The following is a 22,085-nucleotide window of genomic DNA, read 5'->3' on the forward strand; positions in this document are numbered from 1 at the left end:
TGATATAAATAATGTCTACCCGCCCGTTTGTTTCCATAATCCCAACAGGACAAGTGGCCAACAGTAATCATTTAAGTGTTTCCTTCATGTACAATGTTTTATTTATATTACAAAATTTCATTAGTTTATAACAGAATAATAAGAGGGTGAGTTTAATTTAGTTGAATTTTGAGTTTAATATTAGTTTGATTCCAACCTCCAAGTCGTTTTTTTTTTTAACCTATGAATACACAAACAAGAAGTTATGCTTTGTCAACAAAAAGCAAGCAACTTTGTTTTCAAAACTTTACGATTAAAGAGACGTTTAATTTGTTTTTTTGTTAATACTTACAAATGTGTGTATTATCATTAGTCTTTTATCTCCTAATCATGCTTGTGATTCTTAAGGAACTTGATCTGGCCCAGCCTTGAAATACAAAAAAACTTTCTTTTTGAAGAGAAAAAGAACAAACTTTCTAGAAATTGAACTTCTAGCCCAAGGAAAAGCAGGCTTTCAAATCTTAGGGCCCATAGTCATATAACCATAGAACATGGCCGATGAACTAGTTGACTAACTTTAATCTTATGACCCAAAAGAAAACAGAAAAATGAAAAAGAAGAAAACACAAGCCCAATCTCTAATTGGGTAATTCATCCAAGGCAAAATAGTTTAGGCTACAGACAATGTCTTTTAATGATGATCCTATGGATCCAAAAGGTTTTCAGGGTTGTCCTGAGTTTAGACATATCTCTCTCATTCTTCTTATTCCTGTTTTTCTTGGACTAGGTGTTTGGTGTTGGGCTCTTGTTGCAACTTCAATCTAATGCAGCCTGCTTAATTTAAATCTCATGGATGGTCTTGGACCTCTTGGTTAATTTAGTTGATAATGATGCCAACTAGTTGGTTAATTTAGGTTGCAAATTTGTTCAATTTGAAGGTGATGCCAAGGTCGTAATAGACTCCATCAATGATCCTAATCAAATGCCAGGTTAGGACTTCATTTCTGTTGTGGAAGACAATATATTTTCTCTTTAATTTTAATGTATTTTCTTTCTCCGTTTGCCCAAGGCTCTTAATGGCCTTGCACATAATGTAGCCCATTGGCTTCCTTTTAGAGTGGATCAACTCTATTCTCCTTTAGACTCTTGTTGATGTTAAGAGCATCTCCAATGGTGCAAAATACTCTCTATAATAAAGAGTGAGAGCAAAAAAAGGGGCTCCAACAGCCTCTCTATACATCAAATTTTTTTTTGCTAATGAACAGTAGCTCATCAGGTTTGATGAGCTACTATTCATTCTTCAAATCTTTTTTTTTCTATTATAATAATTGGGTGTTGAATAAAAAAATGTTGGAAGATGTGTAGTTGTTAAAAAAATAATAAGTAATGAATGAAGAAATAATATTTAAATGAGATAGAGAGTCTGTTGGAAAGTGTATTTGAAAAAGTTGGTAGATAAAGGTAAAAGTCACTGTTCATTCTCCAAACAGTACAAAAATTTGCTGATTCTGCTAGAGATGCTCTAATGGGCCAATTCTCTTGAATCCCTTGTTTTGCTAGTCTCTTTCAATAAAATTACTCTTACTTATTGGGAAAAAAAAAATTATATGAGAAATCTTGACAAAAAGTATTTATATATACTATATATTTAAATAATAAGTATTAATAAATAAATGAATCAAATTATAAAAATTTTGAAAAAAAAAAAATTTAACGTAACTAGAATTCATTTAGAAAAATAAAATTTATATTAAAGTACACTTTTAGCCATTAAAGTACATTTTTAACCTTTAAAGTTTGATGCTGTTTTCATATTGGCCCTTTAGATTCCAAACTTTTCATTTAGGGTGCGTTTGGATTGTAATTATAAATGATAATTATTTCACTATTTAGCTTATTTTTGCTACTATTCATGGGTCTCACTGCACTTTTTGGCACTATTCTTAGACCCCACTGTACTATTTCAACTAACTTTTACCTTTATCTACAGTATTTTCAGCAATAATTTTTCAGTTTCAGTAAAATAAGTGGTATCCAAACACACCTTTAATCTCTTCATTTTTTGATATTAATTACCCTCTGTTTATTTCGATAATAATATTTTCTAGAAAATGAGTTATTTTTCAAAAAGTATTTTTCATAAAACTATCTCATTTTCCTATGTTTGGTCGCAATCTTGAATTAGTTCAAAAACAATCTACTAACTTCCATTATTTTGCTTAGTGTGAGATATTGTTGTTGTTGTTGTTTTTTTTTTTTTTTTTTTAAATTTTTTTTTTAATTTTAGTAAAAAACAATATTTAAAAATAAGCCATACTTTTTATGTTGACCAAAAATAGTTTTCTTTTGAATTATTTTTTCTAATGCTATCAAACACTAAAAAACATGAAAAACAATCTTTATACAAGATTTTTCATCAAAATAAATAGAGCGTTAGTAAAAATTTTTGAAAATGGTGATACAGTCATATATATGTTATCTTTTATTACATACATTGTGCCGTTTCGACACCTACTCTCAATGCCTTTTATTACATATATTGTACCGCTTCGACACCCACTCTCAATAGAAGATAAACAAAAGAAGTAAAATGCAAAATTGACCCTCTAAGTTTCTTTAGATTTCATTTTAGTCCTCTAACTTTGATTTTGTTTATTTCAGTCCTCTAACTTTTAAGTTTATTCAATTTAGGCTTTTCCATCAACTTTTGTTATATGTTGTGGTTCATTTTTCAATTTTATAAATTTTTCTTCAAATTTTTTAAATTAAAAAATTTCAATTAATGATTGAAAAATATTTTCCAAAATTTTTTTTTCAAATTTTTTTAACAAAAGTTAATGAAAAGATCTTAATTGAATAAATCTAAAACTTAAAGGACTGAAATGAATAAAAGTAAAGTTAGAGAACTGAAATGAAATCTGAAAAAAGTTAGAGGATCAGTTTTGCATTTTAGCCAAAGAAATATAATAATTAATTCTTGTCTTGTTGGAAGATTCAAGCTTATCACATCTCTTCAAACTCGATGAGCAGGTTACATTTAGGGGGGAAAAAGGGGAAACTAAAATAATTAAATTAAGAACTTTAAGCTAATCTCTCGGGCAAAGATATGTATCCTATTAAAATATAAAGTTGATAGCAGCCTGTGTCGTTTTATTCTTTGATTGCTCGAATATCTTAGTAGCCCATATGGCCATATCTAAATCTAGTGACATAATATGATACCACGGTATTGCATCATTCTCATTATAATATCAAACTGCAGAATGATAGTAACCAAATTTGTGGTTGCAACTTGAGAATTGTGTGCTGTGACTAATTCAATTTGTTCTCTAATTCGCAAGATGCATGTAGAATGTTAAGACACTTGCATAATTGATCAAGTAACTTGCATAAATAAATAGATATGAACTATGGCCGACATTGGAAAATGACCGGTTTGCTTTTGATTTTTTCAGAATTTTTTTTAAGAGTTCTAATCAAGTGATCAATTGTAAATTGACAAACTTTAGATCTTCACTCCTTATGGATAGTTTATTTATTTGAAGAGATGATAAGGTTTAATAAGAATCGATTAACTTTTATGTGGTCATAACTGAGTGGTTGAGGATAACAAAGACAAGGATGATGTATTTAGAGTGGGTGACAATGGCAAAGACTATATATGATGGGGATGGTGGCTATTAAAGTTTTTTTTTTTGGTTGAGATAGTTTCAACTTATGACTTCTGCTTAGGGGTATCAATTCGGGTTAGTGTGTCGGGTTCGTGTCGTGTTAAGGTAGGGGTATTCGACTAAATGCCTTAATCCGGATCCATTTAATAATCATATCATGGCTCTTCAGCCCTAATTCGACCTGTTAATGGAGCGGGTTGACATAACCCGACCCACCTAACATGCTTAATAAACGGGTTGTGTTGGGTTGACACGAATGTGACACAACCCATTTCAACCCGCTTAATATAAAATATAACATCCATACGGAAATAAATTCTTTACATATTAAAAGTAATGCATATATTTCAAGTCTTCAACCCACATTCAAAATAGCATAAATCAACAAAAATAAAACATCAATCTAGAAATAAGTTATTTACACTTTAAAAGAAGGGCATGCATTTCAACCCAAATTCAAAATTACATAGTTCAACAAAAATATAACATTCACAGAACTCGTCAAACATTAAGTATCAATATTGAAAGAGTTGGTGCAAATAGTAGACAAATTATGACTAGAGAAAGTTTCAATTTACAACTATATCACTTGTAAGTTTTTGTAATTACTCTCTTTTCTTATTAAGTTTAAAATATAGGTTAAATATAAAAAAATATTTGAGAAATCTAAAATAAAATGAATATTTATTTGTTATACGAGTTAAACAAGTTGTGTTAAATGGGTCATTTCGGGTTGACAAAAATAAATTGAAATGTCAAATGGGTCTATTGCGGGCATAGTTGTCAAGACGTGAATCGTATCGTGAATCAATTTTTGATTTTTTCGTATTGCGTATCGTATCGTATCGTATATCGTAAAATACACAAACACTTATTAAAATTTATAAAAAATTATAGATATACATATATAAAAGTATATTTATTATAAATTTTGAATATATTCAATTAATGACTAATTTATTCATCACTTATGTAATAATATTTAACAAGCTAAGTAAATAAATCAAACTAGTATGTGTTTATAACATACACATTCAAATTGCTTAAATTCAGAAGTGATAATATATTACAAATGACCCAAAAATTAATTTATTTTCATCATATTCATCATATTGGCTAATCAATCTCATCTAAGATCAATGCTATCATCATGTTTATCATTTTGCAAATTTATTTCTTCATTAAAATTTTTTTCATTGTCATTAACATTTACTATCTCTTCTTGTTCTTTTTATTTTAATAATTAAAAAAAAAAAAATTCTTTTTGGCATTCTAGTTTCTTGGACTTATAAAAATTATGAAAAAATAAAATAAAAAATAAATATATTTTCAATTAATATCTTATTCATAGTATAGAAAATAAATTTGTAAATATTAAAGTGAAATGTAAGTGTGTACTATGTAGTCCAAATTTTGTAGAAGAAAGAGAGGGAAAAAAAACTTATGAATATGTTGTTTTATTAGGTTAAATTAAGTAACCTAATAATTTTGTGTTTAAAACAAGTCCAACAACTTGTTAGATTCAAATAAAAGTACAAATTTTAAGAAAAAAAATCTCATTTTAAAGCATTTGTCTATGTATCATACGATATGTACGATTTTACGATACGATACGATTTATACGATACATACACTGTATTGTACGATTCATGAGCACTTACAATACGCCGATATGATATGAAACTTTTTACACACGATAGGATACGTATTGTATGATATGTATCACGTATCATACGATACTGACAACTATGATTGCAGGTCATGTAGGTCAACTTGCTTATGACACGTTTCTTATCATATCGCTTTCAAGTCAATCCGTTTATGACACAAATCCGCTAAGGCCCAACACTAATACTCAAAAACCCATGTCATGTTTACGGGTGGAAGGGGAAGGGGATTCCTTCAAAGTTGTCTCGGCAATTAATAATTCTGAGCCGAATAGGTCCCATTTGGGTCATATTATCCTAGGTATTCAAAGTGCTAGTCAATGTATGCATTTCTGTCATTTTATTCATGTTTGCAGGGGGTTAACAGATTAGCCCATGCCTTAGTTAAGAGAGCAATTCTAGCTGCGGATACCGATGTGTGGTTAGAAGAGCTACCACCTAATTTGGATGATGTACTCTAGACAGATTTTCCTTAATAATATTGATTTACCTGTTTCTCAAAAAAAAGAAAAAAAAAAGAAATTTTATTCATTGAGATAATTAGAACCCACAAGATGAAGATATCCGGTATTAGATTACACAGTTTGTTGAGCTTGTCAAATAAAAGCAACAAATTGAAGCAAAAAATACTTTATAATTTTCGAGATCCGAGTACATTTCTCGTGCTCATAGGAACGAATATTAAAATCAGAGATTTGGTCTTGATTTCTTTATAGTGAAGAGTATTATTCTCTTACAAATAGTCAAAGAAGACTTTCTCAAGTTGTAATTGTAAAGTTGTATCTGGATTGTATAGCTCCAATTCCAATTTATAAGATGAAGTCATATCTCTCCCTCAACATTTAATTTCATGTGTGGAAATTGGGATAAAGGCCAAATTTGTAGCTGTAAGTTTCAAATTCAGCTACAAGTTATAGATACCTCCAATTTAATTAGTAGGAGTACTTTTCAAAAAAAAAAAAATTAGTAGGAGTACTACTCATTACGCGTCTCACTATTTAATTGGGTACCGACCAAAAATGTACGAGAAAAGAGATGCCATTATTTGAGGTATAATACTGTATGCATTTATCATTTTGACTGTTATGTTCATTAAAAAAAAATTCATTTTGACTATTATTTCTTTATCAAAAATGCACAGTATGCATGCAGTGCACTAAGCATTAAACGCATAATTTATCATTTTGACCATTAATTATTTAAGTAAAATATAATGATATATTAGTTTCATCAATTAAATTCAAACACAAGATTACGTTAAATTTAATTATTCTTGGATTAAATAATATTATTTGTGTTTATTGATAATGTAATCATGTGTTTAATTTTTCAATGAAAACCTAATATATATATGCTACCACCTAAATAAACGTACCTAATTTTACTAATAATTAAATGAGCATACGAGTTAATGGCATTCCACTTTTTTTTTTTTTAATCATTAGGTTAAATACGAAATGAAATTCCTTCAATTTACATATCAATATTATTTTCAAATTGTAACACCACGTAAATGGAATGAAATATCATATATTAAATCTAGACCTTTCTTATTGGATCTGGAGGAATCGAGGTTAAGTTGCATGCGCTTCAATAAAATATCAATATTCTTAAGATTGTATTACCAAATTAACCTCGTAGTTTAATCGGTATTTTTGCCTCTCTACAGTGAGAAAGGTTTATGTTTAATAGATGAGGGCATAATCCCTCAATTGGTACTTCTGCCTCTCCCTAGTGATAAAGTTGTGTTTAATGCATGAGGTTGTAATCGGTAATCCCCTTAATTAATTTTTCAAATCTTTTAGTAGCCCAAAAATAAATCCCATGAGGGTATTCCAATTCCAACATCTAATTAGTTATTTTGAAATTTGAATTGATTGGTAGATGCTAAAAGCCTATAGTATAATAATTTTGGAATACGAAAAAAATACTTTACATGTCATGGTCATACTCTTTTTTTCATGCCCATGTCATGCATACCATACAAACAAAATGACATAAGGAGAATAGTGTTTTAGATACTACAAGTTTTACTATATTGGTCTTAATATAAGATGTAATTCAAATTTCAGTTATGAAGTGGTTGAAACCCACCAATTACATTTATTGTCACATTAATTTGTAAGTTTTATATAGTAAAATTTGTAGAAATTTTAGCCTTTTCTTCTTAAAATTCACGGGTGTGAGATTTAAAAGTTAAAAGATTTAAAAATCTAAAGTAATTTCTTTTATGTAGAATAACTTCAATACGGCTTAAATTGAAAATTATTAACATAATAATTCATCATGCACACATATATGCTAGTGCTAGCAGCTGACCAGTAAAAGCTGGTCAACTATTTAGATGTGTCTTTGCTTGATGAAAATTACCGATGATTACAACAACAGCAATTAGAAGTGATTCCAAATCTCACTTCTCAAGCAAACTTTAACTATTCGCTAATCTTTTGCTAATTTTTGAAGTTTAAAGGTGCTTCTATTGAAGATTGTTGACTCAAACATAAAACAAACAATAAGGGAAACTTTGTGCTTGAATATGTTGTAACGGGAAATGAAACACCATGAAATACTATGGTTCCATCCATCCCAATTCCCAACATATCTTTCTAAATCTAAATAATCATTGGGAAAAGTTAACGGATGCCCTACAAACATTGGTTTAGAAAATATTTTAGATACTTTTTATGGGAAAAGAGGAAAATAATTTAAATTTTTTGATAATTTTTTATATTTCTAATGAAAATGGTGTCAAAACTTAAGTTTGATTAATGTAACAATTGCCCTAAGTTTGATTAATAGTGTCAAAACGGTTTATTAACAAGGGTTTTACTAATGTATAAAATGAATGATTAATGTAACAATTGCCCTAAAAGCACCTATTATCGGGATCCGTGATCATATATCACTCTAGTGACAATAATTAAGATTACTAACAAGATTAGGGTGGCTTCCAAAATGACTTAATAATTACTACTTACCCTAGAATGAAAGTTGATGATGCCAAAAATCGATAGTAAGCTGCGCAGTCCTCACGTGCTCTAGACAAAACTTGCACAATAAAGAAGAAGAAAAACCCTACAAAGAGCATCGGTGTGGTACTGGCCAAAGATCTTCCGAAAGTTAAGTTAGAGAACTTTCACTACTCTAGAGTGTCAGAGTTTGGTAAATTATGCGTACCTTGTTTTTTAGAGGACTTGGGGTTTTTATTGTAGTGTAGAACCGACTCTTATTTCTTGGGCAAAAAGATGTTTCCTTATGGAGAAGATCCTAATAAATGTGCGTATTTTGCGGTATTCTTCCCATATAGGGATTCCATCGACCAAGGTCAATCGTAGGGTGCAAGATATTTTCATTTAGGATTCTTTGGAGTTTACTTAAGCCATGTAGGTGCCACGTGGCCTTGATTCGGCCTCAGGCCCGTGTACCTAGAATCCGTTCATCGTGGAGGATCATCCGTCCACTATGGGGGACCATCCAATAACTCAGTACCATCACCTATGGCCGGTTTGTTTGAACAGATCTGTGAACCTTAACTTTTATCCTCTTCAAAAGTGATCAACTACTTTTGAATATAGCATGGTCAATTGGTCATAATAATTAGAGGTCAACTAATTACATCTGCCTATGCTCACTGGGGCTCCAATGACTTTAAAGACATGTACATCTAGAATTCACTTCATAAAAACCACTTGTTCTGCTGGGCCTAAGGAATGCAAGTGTTAGTTATGGACATTAATGGCTTAGTTGAGAACAACGCTCTTTTTAGTTAATAGTTGTTTAAAAGTCCACAATTTTAGTCGACATATATATCAATTCTTAAAGACCGTGATCAACATTATCACGCACTTTATGTGCAGACTTCGATCAAAGGTCATGTGGTTGTTATTCGAAACCTAAAACCCAGGATACCCCAAATTGCTTAGTGATTATGATTAACAATTAAATGCTAACATGTATATGTAGTTTATAGTTGATTATTTAATTAACAAATAATTTTTTTTTCAAAGAAAACTATACCTACTCACTAGATTTAATTACTAAAACAAAGTATTAGTATTGTTACAATAAAATCAGAGGTGGAACTAATATTAAACTGAGGTGGAACTAAAATCATGATCACCATGATTTTTTTTTTTTTTTTTTGGGTATAATAGTCTATATAAATGTATAAGATTAAAAAGTTTGAATCCAAAACTTTATACCTAACCCTTCAAAATTGAAAATTAGGTCCCCAAACAGGTGAACAACCGTGAAGCATACGTGAGCATAACTTGCACCTTGGTAACTCCTCCATACCAGTTGTGGATTCAAAAAAATTGTCAAATGTTTCTTAATTGTGCGATTGATCGATAAGTACCATAAAATTAATAGTCTATTAACTTATTTAGGGAGTAATTGTACTTATATTTAATTACTCTTTTAATTTCTATTGCTACTATAGAATGAGTATTTTCAACCTTTTTAATATTTTTAAAAGTAGACTTCACATCTAAATGAAAAATGATTTTTTTCTTTTTTTTTTTCATGGTTTAGCCCCCAATAAAGATAAACTATTGATTCCATCCCTATATACAAATGTAATAATTCTTTCTTTTTCTTTTTCTTTTTCTTTTTCCTTATTTTGTGATAGAAGCATTTATGTAATTGCATCCTTGAAAGATAATAAATGCCCAAATTTACTGCAAGCCGACATCAAAATAATAAAACTGATTTCATTAAATAAAGCTTTAATTACATTTCATAGAATCTTGAAATTTGAAATCGATCATTTATATGAAAAAAAAAAAAAAAAAAAAAGACTGGACCCTCTTCTAAAAAAAATAGAGTCGACCCAGACGCTATAGGATACACACTGAGGGAACAAAACACTTTTGGTCTTACATGCGTACGTCAAACTGTTCCCTAATAAAAAATGAAATTCAAAGATAATTAAAGAACGTTGATATTGATTTTATTTATTTATTTATTTGTTTGGGTTGTTGTAAATTTCACTAGTCCTCACGTTTAAGCTACAAGAGGAAGTGGTAGAGGAATTCAGACAATTCAGACTCATGCCAATAATAAGTGAATGAATGAATCTAATACCAATATACGAGTTGCAATTGACTTGTGGGGCTATTATATTACAATGAATCTAACCTATAACCTTCCAAAACATTTTCCACGCAAACTATCAATTATAAAAATAGGAAAAATCATAATTTTATATTCAAAACAAGCATTGTAGTTTATAGCTGTTGAGATTATGACTTTATATATGAGTTGGATATTGCGAGTCCAAAAGTGTTTATAAGCAATATATTCCACGTAATACAGAGAGATATAGAGGTGTTCAAAGCCGGCATGGTTGACCAGACCACCGACCCTTAAAACCTAACTAAAAAACAAGCCTAGACTTTCTCAAAGTCAAGCCCTTTACACCCTCACCTTTCTTCTATATATCTTCTCATCCCAACAGCCCCCAAGAAATCCCATATTCTCCATCTTTGATTCTTTACCTCCTCCTCTTTCTAAATGGGAAATGCAGTATCTCCATGTTTCCGATCAAACCCTAACCCTAATTGCAGTTCTTCCTCTGTGAAGTTGGTCTTTTGGGAAGGAACAACAAGAATTCTCACAGGAAAACATGTTGCTGGGGAGATCATGTTTGAGTTTCCTGACAAAATGGTTTGCCATGGAGACTCTTTCTTTATCGGCCACCCGGTACCGGCCTTAGGCATAGATGATGAGCTTATGTATGGACAAACCTACTTTGTTCTTCCTATTGATCGCTTTGCTTGCAGTGTCCTCACAGCCTCTTCTCTTGCAAGCTTAGGATCAAGCCCTAAAAACTCCCCTGTCAATTTTGGAGACTGTCCGTTTGAGTACATTAAGGGTGAGAATGGAAAGGTTTCAATTAAGGTTGTGCCAGAGCTCATAACAAGGCTTATTACCCGAGGTATGGAAATTGGGTCTAGTAGTCCTAGCAATAGTGTTCTTTGTAGCACGCCAGAGTTGCAAAAGCAGTATGATCAACTTGTTGGGTCTAAGGAGCAAGTATGGTCACCTAAGCTTGAAACCATTTCAGAGCATAAGATTAGGTTATCACCTTGCAGATTTATAGGGTTGGAGTGGAAACAAAAAAAAGAAGGAAGGGTAATTAATATGTTATGGTAGCTAGAGAATTTTTGTTAGTGGTGAAAGAAAGACATGTATAATACAATCTGATCGATTTGATTTTTTTTTTTTTGGTTGTTGTTATAATTCTTCTTATTTTGTTTTATAAGTTGTACAAATAATTGCATACTAATCAATTGTCGAAATATTTTTTCTTTGGATATCTCAAACGAATTCAAACTCATAATCGTTTTCTTTAGTCGTGTTTTCTAGATAGCATGAATCTTTAGTCATTTATTATATATATGGCAAGAAGAATTTCTTCCCATACACAAATTTATCATCTTCCTAGCAAAATATATATCTTAATTTCTACTTTGTAGAACATTTGCATATATATAACATGTTTTAATATAAACATGTTTTAATATGTTTTTTCTTTTAATATAAAATTATTACTATTATTGTAAATAATTTGATAATTTTAATAAGGAGAGGAATGGTTCTTAGTAACTCATGCATATGATTTCACCCCATGTACATATGTTTTGTATGCGTGCTGGAAGAAAAGTAATTTTTTTTTTCTATTTTAAGAATTAGAAGAACAAATCTTTGGTTTTTGTTCATTGGCTGTATACTTCTGGATTCTGGTTTTAGATAATGTTATAAACTATGAAAACTTTCAATAACTAACCCAATTGCAACAAAGTTTACAAATTACTCCTAATGGTTATGTGTAAGTCACACGAACATCTCAACAATTTTTCGCTAAAATTGCAATCTAAGTTGGTTCGTATTCATTAGCCTTGTTCCTTAACTTCTTATGCCTGACAGCGTATATTTTATCATACTGCACACAAACTAAAAATTACACTAAATGTAACAATAATTTTTATGGGGCATATTTGTGATAAGATAGTATTTTTCATGGAGAAACTAATTACAGAAAAATAAACTCATTAAAATTAAAAATATTTCTACACCAGAAACCCTTGCTCAACATGTTAGGTTCTCTAAAATCCACAATGCTATTGTGTATTTCACAGGGTTTTCTTCCTTGTTTCCTACTTTATTTGAATAAAATGGAAGATAGAATGATTATATTTCTAAAACATTTTAATGGAGATTGAGATGGAAGCAAAGTTTGTAGTGAAGCTACTCAAGAATTATTACTCTCGTGTAATAACTACTTAAACATTTATTTTTATTATTATCACCATATTCTTTGTTAAGTTCTAAATGTTTAAACAATTGGCAAATCGTGAACACAAACTTGTCTAGATATAGATTTTAGAGTTTATAAATATTATTAAACAATGCTCAAGGTGATTCAAGTCAAGATTTAAGAACATACGTACAAGCTGCAGGAAGAAGATTTCATAATCTATTTGGTTTGATCGATCGAAAGACAGGCTCGATTGATCGAAAGTTGTATATGCAGAATTTTAATTAAACCCAAACAGCAGTTCAAGCCCATTTAGGATTAGGGTTTCTAATCTACTTCTCCCAGTATATAAAGGAAACCCTAAGCATGTTTTTATAAGGCTTTTCAGAGAAAAAAGAGTGTGCCTCTTTTGTATTTAGGGTTTTCTTCCTAAAAAGCTCTCTTATGTCTTCTACCGGTATTATTCCTTGAAGAATCTCAAGATCCAGTGTTGTAGAAGTTGCTGCCTTCTCTAGTCATCAAAGGTGTTGATCATCTAAACCTTCAAGGGTGGTCTTGGAGTCACAAACATGAGAGTTTGTGTTGCTAAACCTTTGAGTAGGATCTCAAAGTCACAAACGGGGGTGTTTGTGTTTTGCAAAGATCAAAGAAAGAAGGAATCCGTGGATTTGGAGCTTGCACGTGGTCGTGTCAGTAAGTTCTACTGGTTGGTAGCAATAAGAAGTCGAGCGTAGGGGCTTGTAAGTCTTATTGTATGAACTTCGATTCTTTCTAGTGGATTTGCTTTTTACCTTGAGGATAGTTAGGTTAAATCCTCCCCAGGTTTTTTACCGGTTTGGTTTTCCTGGGTGATCATATCATTGTTTTATTTATTTTCCGCTGCTATGCATGATATGATTGTTTGATTGTGATAACCTAGACTTGCAATTTAGACTAAGTAACAACTTGGCTAATTAACTAGGTTAATCCAATTGTATTTTAAGGGGTCTAAAAACTAACATTCTTAAAAGTAGTTGTGGATTAATGATTTTTTTTTTACAATTTTTTTTCTTCTCATACACAAATTTATCTACTTCTTAGAAAAATATATATCTTGCTACTTTGCAGAACATTTGTACATAACATGTTTCAACATAAACATATTTAATTGTTATTATTATCACTGTATTCTTAAAATTAGCTATGGATTAATATACATTGTGGTAGGCAAAAAGTAATCAAGGATATAGTCAAGTACTATTTTACTACTTTAGCTCGCCCAATTAATTTTTAAGAGGTGGGAAGCTTAATCAACCTTAAATACTGTTAACAAGAAGAAAAGATTTAAGCAGGTGTGATAGAATTAATTCAAAGTGTGGACCAATAATATTTGATAAGGAACCATCTTGAAATGCTTATACTAGGGTCCTCGGGTTTAGTCCGAGGATAGAGGTTACAAATTGTTTTCTCTCTTTTTTCGAAAATTCGTCCTTCGATCCAGGGGCGTCTTGGCTTTATATAATCAACCAAGATGTATCTGAGCCCTACATTTGGAAGGTTAGGATCGGATTTCCTTGATACTTGTCTCATCAAGGCCTTATTAGAAGGTTTCTACACTGAGATATGAGTTGTGTGGATACTGTTCATAGGTCATTTTCTCATTAATGTGGTCAGCTAAGTGGCTGCAGTGTATTAAATGCAGAGGTGATGGTTGCTCTATCCATCCTCTTTCCTTTCTTCCTTGTTTAGTGCCAAGTATCTCTCTTCACCCTTGGTTTGAACCAACAACCTTTAGCCTTGGTTCTCGGCTTTCCAAGAGCATGTTGGTATCCTCGAAGTTCTGGTCCATTGTAGTCTTTCTGCATTTGCATAAGGTCGCTTATATCTTTCTGAGGACATTTTGTTGGTGTTTTCTGAAGTTCGTATCCTCAGCGCTGTCCTTAATCCCTTTATTTGTATTCTTGGGTCCTCATCCCCTCACACACACACACACACACACACACACACACACACACACACATATAATTCAATAATTAAAATAAGGAGAGGGAAGATTTGAATTTTGAATGTTTTCGTTAAAATCATTAGGAGATATAAGTTGAATTGCAAATTTTTGGTGATTATTATGGTTTTTATTAATACTTTATTTATGAAAAGAATCAAGATTATAAACACAAACCTTGTAGGTAGGGGTGTTCACCAAATTCCACACACCACAAAAACTGCACCAAAACCATCCGCAAAATGGCATAATCGCACTGCACCGCAAGTAACAGTGCACCGCACCGCATGATGTAGTGTAGTTTGCGGTTTTATAATATGAAAACCGCACAAACCACACTGCACTGCACCCTCTATATATTATATATATATATATGATAGAGACAAAAGATCAATACATTAATAATTTAATACCCTAGCCGTATCTCATTGTCCTGTTACTTCTGTTAGTGAATAAAAAACAAAAATCTTATCACTCTCTTAGCCCTCAAAAGTCAGACCCTAGCCGCCACACTTCCACTTAGACTACTTATTGTCGTTGCACCAGTTGCTTCTACTATTGAGGTATTCATGTGTTCAATTCAAGTTTTTCTTTGTTAAAGTTAATTTATTGGCCTATTATACTATTAACTCAGGACAAGTTGTTAAAGTTAATCTATTGTTAAATTTTTTCTTTGTTCAATTCACTGTTGTTGCACCAAGTCACTAGTTGTTAATTATATATATATATTTTTTTATAGATTGTTGTGTTGCCGTTGGTCCTATGTTAGATATTTAAGTTAGATATTATTTTTTTATTGATGGGTCCTATGTTAGACATTTTCTTCATTTTTGTTTGGTACTGAAACTGTTTTTGGTACTGAAACTGGGTATATAGATATATATAAACTTTTCTTTTTGCATCTTTAAGGAATTTGTTAAATTGATCACAGGAATTTAAGTTAGATATTATTTTTTTATTGATGGGTCCCATTGACTTTGCTTGTTTTTAACTTCCAACAATTATGACAGGATTTGTTATAAGTTTACCAACAGTAACGATTCCCTGGTATTGTTAACATTGTTAGGACATATGTGATTCACTTGTTAGAAACATATGTCACTATTTTATGTAATTGACTAATCGTTTGACAAAACGCACTTTACTTATATTTGGGTAGATCTAAGATGTGTTTAATACTTCAAGAAACAAAGTTTAATACTTCAAGAAACTTTGTTTCAAGATCAAGTGTTGAAGCCATGCAAGTCTGTCCAAGATTCAAGTCTGAAAAGTGCCTTTCATTAAAGCTTGACAGCTAGCCATCTATTGAGCTTGAAGAGCTGTTCCAGACCCATGACTCGACAGCAGCTCGACAGATAGGGCATCTGTCGAGGTTTATGAAAACAGAATTTCACATCTGTTTTGACTCTAATCCGTGATTATGTGTTTGAGCTTTCTTTTTTCGCAACCCTAGACATATAAAATGATTATTTTAAGGGCCGTCAAAGGTGACACAAGTTGCACAAGTTAGATATTATTTTTTTATTGATGGGTCCCATTGACTTTGCTTGTTTTTAACTTCTAACAATTATGACAAGATTTGTTATAAGTTTACCAACAGTAACAATTCCCTGGTATTGTTAACATTATATTATGGAAATACAAAAATGTCTTATAATTACTGTTTTTTTAAGGATAAAAGAAAAAGAAAAATAAAAAGAGAACACACTTCTTAAGTGGCTACAAATTGAAAAACATCTTAAAAGATAATTAGAATGCATATGTTAGGCATAAATAAGTACAATACATAAATAATACTGTCACTTCTTTTTGAAAGAAAAAGAAAATAAAATTTGTGATTGATGGTTATCTGTAGTATATTCTTCCTTCACTCTGATGCTAGTGTTAAGAAGTTTGATGACCAAGAATCAAAATAGTTGAATCAAAGAAGTGAAAAACATCAATGACTTTACAAGTCTTGGTACTTACAGTGTTTCTAACTGGGCTTGATAAACATTGAATTGTAAGAGGAATCCCACCGCTTTGAGTGACAATTGCAGCATTTGCTAAATCTTCTAGGAATTTGTTATATGTTTAACTAGAAGCTATAGGCTGTGATCAATTTCCATCTTCAAGGAATTTCTTATTTTATATATTCTATGGCAAGTGGCATCATTACTATGTATTCAATTACATTCAATATATATATATATATATATATATATATATTTGCCTTGACCTCCTGCAAAACTCCTTTTCTAACCTATATATATGTGTGTGTTTGTTTTTTCAATGGCCTTAGATGGATGCTCCCTCAAATCCAAATCCACCAGCACCAAATGGCCATAATGACCCTTTGATTGTGGATGATAAACCCCTACCAAAAAAAGCTAGAGTTAATGAGAATCAGTCCACCAGAGAGCCATCTGATGTTTGGGAGCATTTTGTTAGGTTACAAAATTGTGAAAAGTCAAAATGCAAATATTGTAAGAAGCAATACAATGTTGCAAGGAGGAATGGGACCTCATCCATGCGGGCTTATTTTCTAAAATGTAAGAAGATTCCGGGTGTCATTGACACGAGCCAAACCAGTTTGAGTTTCCAAGCAAAAAAAAAACTGGTGGTGTTGAGGGAGAGTTTAGTAATGAGCTTGTTGTTGCTAAATTTTCTATTGAGAGAATTCAGATGGCTCTTTCAAGGATGATTATAGTGGATGAGCTACCTTTTAGATTTGTTGAGCATGATGGTTTTATATACTTTATGGAGGTGGTTGAGCCTAGGTTTTCTGTGCCTTCTCGTCTCATGGTGACAAGGAATTGTATTAAACTTTGGTTTGGGGAAAGGAGAAATTGATAAGCTATTTGAAATTGGGCCAAAGGGTGTCTTTGACTACTGACACATGGACTTCCATTCAAAACCTCAACTACATGTGTCTCACTTGCCACTATATTGATGGTGATTGGACCTATCAAAAAAGGATTTTGAATTTTTGTATAGTTCCAAATCATAAAGAGGAGACAATTGGGAAAACTATTGAAAGGTGCTTGAATGATTGGGGTATCAAATGGTGGTAATTGTCACAGTTGATAATGCTAAATCCAATGATGTGGCTCTTGATTATTTGAAGAAGAAGTTGGAGATGAAGGATGGTTGTATGTTGGGAGGCTAGTTCTTGCACATGAGATGTGCTACTCATATATTGAATTTCATTGTGCAAGAGTTATTGAAAGGCATTCATAACTCAATTGTTAAGGTGAGGAATGCAGTGCAGTATGTTAAATTATCTCCAAAAAGAATGGATAGGTTCAAGGAAGCTGTAGAGGATGAAAAAAATCCAATCTAAGAGTTTGTTATCTCTTGATGTCCATAATAGATGGAATTCCACATATCTTATGTTAGAGGCAACCGAGAAGTTTGAAACAGCCTTTGATAGAATGCATGAAGAGGATGTGGAATTTAGTTCTTACTTTATGGAGGTAGATGGAAATGGGAAACAAAAGCACATAGGTCCTCCCAAGGGTAAGGATTGGGTGAATGTCATAATGCTTTGTAATTTTCTCGGGTTTTTTTATGAGGTAACTCTACATTTTTCTGGTTCTTTATTTGTCACTTCAAATACTTATTTTTGGGAGCTAGTGGGAATTCAAAATGAATTGCATAGATTGTGTGGCATTGATGGTGATCCTCTCTTAAATAAAATGGCACAATCTATGAAGGAAAAATATGAGAAGTATTGGGGAGACATTGAAAATATGAATTTGATGATGTTTATTGCCGTGGTTCTTGACCCAAGATATAAGATTAAATATTTGAAATATTGGTTTAATAAGTGGTATTCAAAAGAGAAAGCAGAGTTTGCTTTAAATTGGTAAGGGGTGCTTTAGATAAGTTCTATGCCCACTATGCAAAGGGTACTGAATTATCTAGTGCTAGTGGCAATAGGCAGGCCACTAATGTTGGTTCTTCAACAGAATCAAGTGCTAGTTTTCCATATGATCCATGGAAGATTGCTCCACATGAGTTTGTGGAAGGTGAATTCTACTAGATATGTAATCCTTTCTGAGGTAGCACAAGATGTCATGGCTATTCCTGTGTCCACCGTTGCTTCTGAGTCAGCCTTTAGCATGGGGGGTCGTGTTTTGGATCCTTTTAGGAGTTCATTAGCTCCTAAAACTGTGGCGGCCCTTATTTGTGCTCAAAATTGGTTAAAAAAACCCATCTAAACCAATCAATCTTTGGGAAGCAATGAATGAAGTAGAAAGTCTTGAGCAAGATGTTGAAGCGGGTAATTTTCTAAAACTATATATTTAAATTGTATATTAGTTTATTGTTCTTTGTTTATTAGTTTACTAACATTTTCTGTATTTATTTTCATAGAATTGATGAAATTGGCAACAGAGAAAGAAGATTAAGTGAAGACTTGGAGTGTGAGCTACAAAATAGAATTGGGTGGTTGAGAAGTATAGCATTGGATGGACAAACCTTTTTTTTTTTTTTTGTTGCGTTCATGTTCATTTAAACAATTTCTTGTTGGGTTTACAATTAATACTTGTTTTGGATTTGTAATTCATTTCATGCTTTGCTTTAGACATGTTCACATTATTGTTTTGATAATTGAAACTTGAAATTAGTAGGCATGACTAGAATTGCTTTGAGTATGGGTAAATCCTTTTTGCTTTGTACCTAGTGTTTCACATAAACTCTTTACCTCATATGCTTGATCTAAAGTGAAGACTGAAGAGCATTAGATTTTAATAGTTAAAACATTTAAGTTGCTTGCCACTCTACCTTATTCAAAGTACTTGACTTCATTACATGTTTGATGTATACCTGAGAATCTGAGATAGTGATATTACTGATACATTTTGAATTGTATGGTGATATATGTTGAATTTTTATATAGCAGGTGAATTTTTATACACCACACCGCACCGCACATGTGATCGCAAAAATGAGGTGCGGTGCGGTTATTGTTTTGGCTAAACCATACACCACACCGCACCACACATATGACTGCAAAAATGAGGTGCGATGCAATTATGGTTTTGGCTAAACCACATCACAAAGTGCAGTTCTAAAAATGGCCTAAAACTGCACTACACCGCATCGTGAACACCCGTACTTGTAGGCTAGACCTAGTAAATATAAATCAAGAAGCACGTACATTAAAACCCCTTCAAGGTTTTTTTTGGGATAAATCCCAAATCCTAGAGGAGTTGTTCTTATGAGAAATGAGAAATATTAGTTTTTTTTTTTTTTAAATCATTTCCTTTTGTTTTTTGTTAGTTCCTTAATTTAAAAGGACAAAACAGACAAATTTAAATTGTCCATTTTATTACAAAAGAGCTTGGTTTGTCAAAAGTCAACAAGGATTTGACTTGCAGTCATTTACAAAAGGGCTTAAGTAATTATTATACAAAGAATGATTCTTGATCAGCTTCACTGCAAACTCTGCTTCCATCTCATTCTCTAAGTTAGTGATCCCTAAAAACAAAACGCAATGTATGCCTTATAGAGGATAAAATCTATGTGAATATGAGTGCTTTTATAAGGAGGCTCAAGTCTACATTAATCCACTTCTCATAACTGTTGGGTCCCAATTTAGTCTTGTGTAAATTAAGAAAATCAATTAACAATTTTAATCAATCCCCAAAAGATATTATCACTACAATACCAATCCAAAATAGCTATCACACACACGAACACATATATTTACGTGGAAAACCCTTTTGTCCTTGAAAGGAAAAACCACACGACAAACTCCAAATCAATTCCACTATTATCAAATTCATTACAATATCTCTCAAGTTTATGTCTAACTTGAGATCCACACCAAATACAATAATCAATCATCTTGTGTATGTTTCACAGCTAAAGAAATCTCCTTGTTTTCTTTGCTTTCATACACACTCACTACTTTCACTACAATTTCTTCTTCTTTTTCTTCAGGTAGCTCACTTTTGACTGCTCTCTCTTTTTTCTTTTCACCCAGCCATCCTTAGATGTGTTTCTTTTCTTCTTTTTTCACTTTGCAACATCAAACAAAGTCTCACAAATTCTCCTCAATTTGTGCACTTTACAAAAAATGTTGTAGACAAAATTAAAACCTTGTTGTCTCTTTCCTTGCATTACTTCCTAAGCGAAAATCTCATTTTTCTCTCTTGGTTTTATGCTTTATTTTCCCTCTCCTCATACAAAGGACCCTTGGGCCAAAGCTGTCAAATTCTTTGCAGCACTGTCTATTTGTAAGACTCAAATTTCCTATCCTTTGTGGACAAGGAATAATTTTTTTTATTTTTTATTTTATAAGGAATAGGCATTCATTCCACAAAAAGGAAACTAAATAATAACAAAATTAATTTTTTCTTCTTCAACTAGGAAACTCAATTAGCTTCCAAGTCACAATTGGAATTTGAGGCAATTTCCCAACCATAACACTAGACACCTCACTATAGCTTTGCTTACTTTTTGTTGTTTTTATGAATAAAGAATAATAAAATAAAAGGTATTTCATAATTTAAAAATTATAATTTAAGTAAGAATATTTCACAAAAGTTCTATATCATCTCAAGATAGAAAAAAAAAATTAGAAGATATTACCTCATTAGTGCTTTGACATGTCTTATAAAATGAAATATGAATTATTTACCCTCAAGTCTATAAGATTGAGGGTGGCCAAGTTGAAGCACAAACAATATTGCTCTTTTGAGATGATACACATGCTACTTGCAAGATATTTTATCAACCAATGAATCAAACTTTTGAAGGCACACCGTCTTTGGGATACGACAACTTGGTCACCCTTATTGTATGTCTACACTCTACACTACTAAAGTAATATAGGAAATTTTCGGGAAAAAAAGAAAAAGAAAAAAGGGTAACATAGGAAACTCTAAAATAGTACTCTCCTTCATATCTAAGTGATGTAGTTATATATATATATATATATATATATATATATATATAAAATACAATACAATACAATACTAATGTTACTTGTGAGGGGACGAGGATCCGAGAATAAGAATAAAGGGATTAAGGACAATGCCAAGGAAACGAATCTCGAAAAGCACCAGCAGAATGTCCTCGGAAAAATACAAGTGACCTTATGCAAGTGCAGAAAGACTACAATGGACAAGGACTCCAAGAATGTCAACATGCCTTTGGGAAACCGAGAACCAAGGCTAAAGGTTGTCAAGTGCAAACTGAGGGCAAAGAGAAAGATTTGTCGCCAAGCAGGGAAGAAAGGAAAGAGGATGGATAAAGCGTCCATCACCTCCGCATTTAATTCATTGTAACCACTTAGCTGACTGCATTAATGAGGAAATGACCTATGAACAGTGTCCACCTAGCTCATACCTCAGTGTAGAAGCCTTCTAGTAAGGCCTTGATGGGACAAGTATCAAGGAAATCCGATCCTGACCTTCCAAATGTAGGGCTCAGATACATCTTGGCTGATTATATAAAGCCAGGAAGCCCTTGGATCATGGATGAACTTCTTGAGACTTAAAAACTACTTGTAATCTCTATCTCGGACTAAACTTGAG

At 31.9% G+C, this 22,085-nt stretch overlaps 1 protein-coding gene across 1 annotated transcript; it reads left to right on the forward strand.

Annotated features, from left to right (window-relative positions):
- Positions 1-10,714: 10,714 nt before the first annotated feature.
- LOC115983131 lies at positions 10,715-11,542 on the forward strand. Its single transcript, XM_031105796.1, has one exon. The coding sequence runs from the start codon at positions 10,832-10,834 to the stop codon at positions 11,471-11,473; it is 642 nt and encodes a 213-aa protein (XP_030961656.1). The 5' UTR covers positions 10,715-10,831; the 3' UTR covers positions 11,474-11,542.
- The last annotated feature ends 10,543 nt before the right edge of the window (positions 11,543-22,085 follow it).

This window comes from Quercus lobata, chromosome 1 (assembly GCF_001633185.2).
Source record: "Quercus lobata isolate SW786 chromosome 1, ValleyOak3.0 Primary Assembly, whole genome shotgun sequence".
Lineage (NCBI taxonomy): Eukaryota > Viridiplantae > Streptophyta > Magnoliopsida > Fagales > Fagaceae > Quercus > Quercus lobata.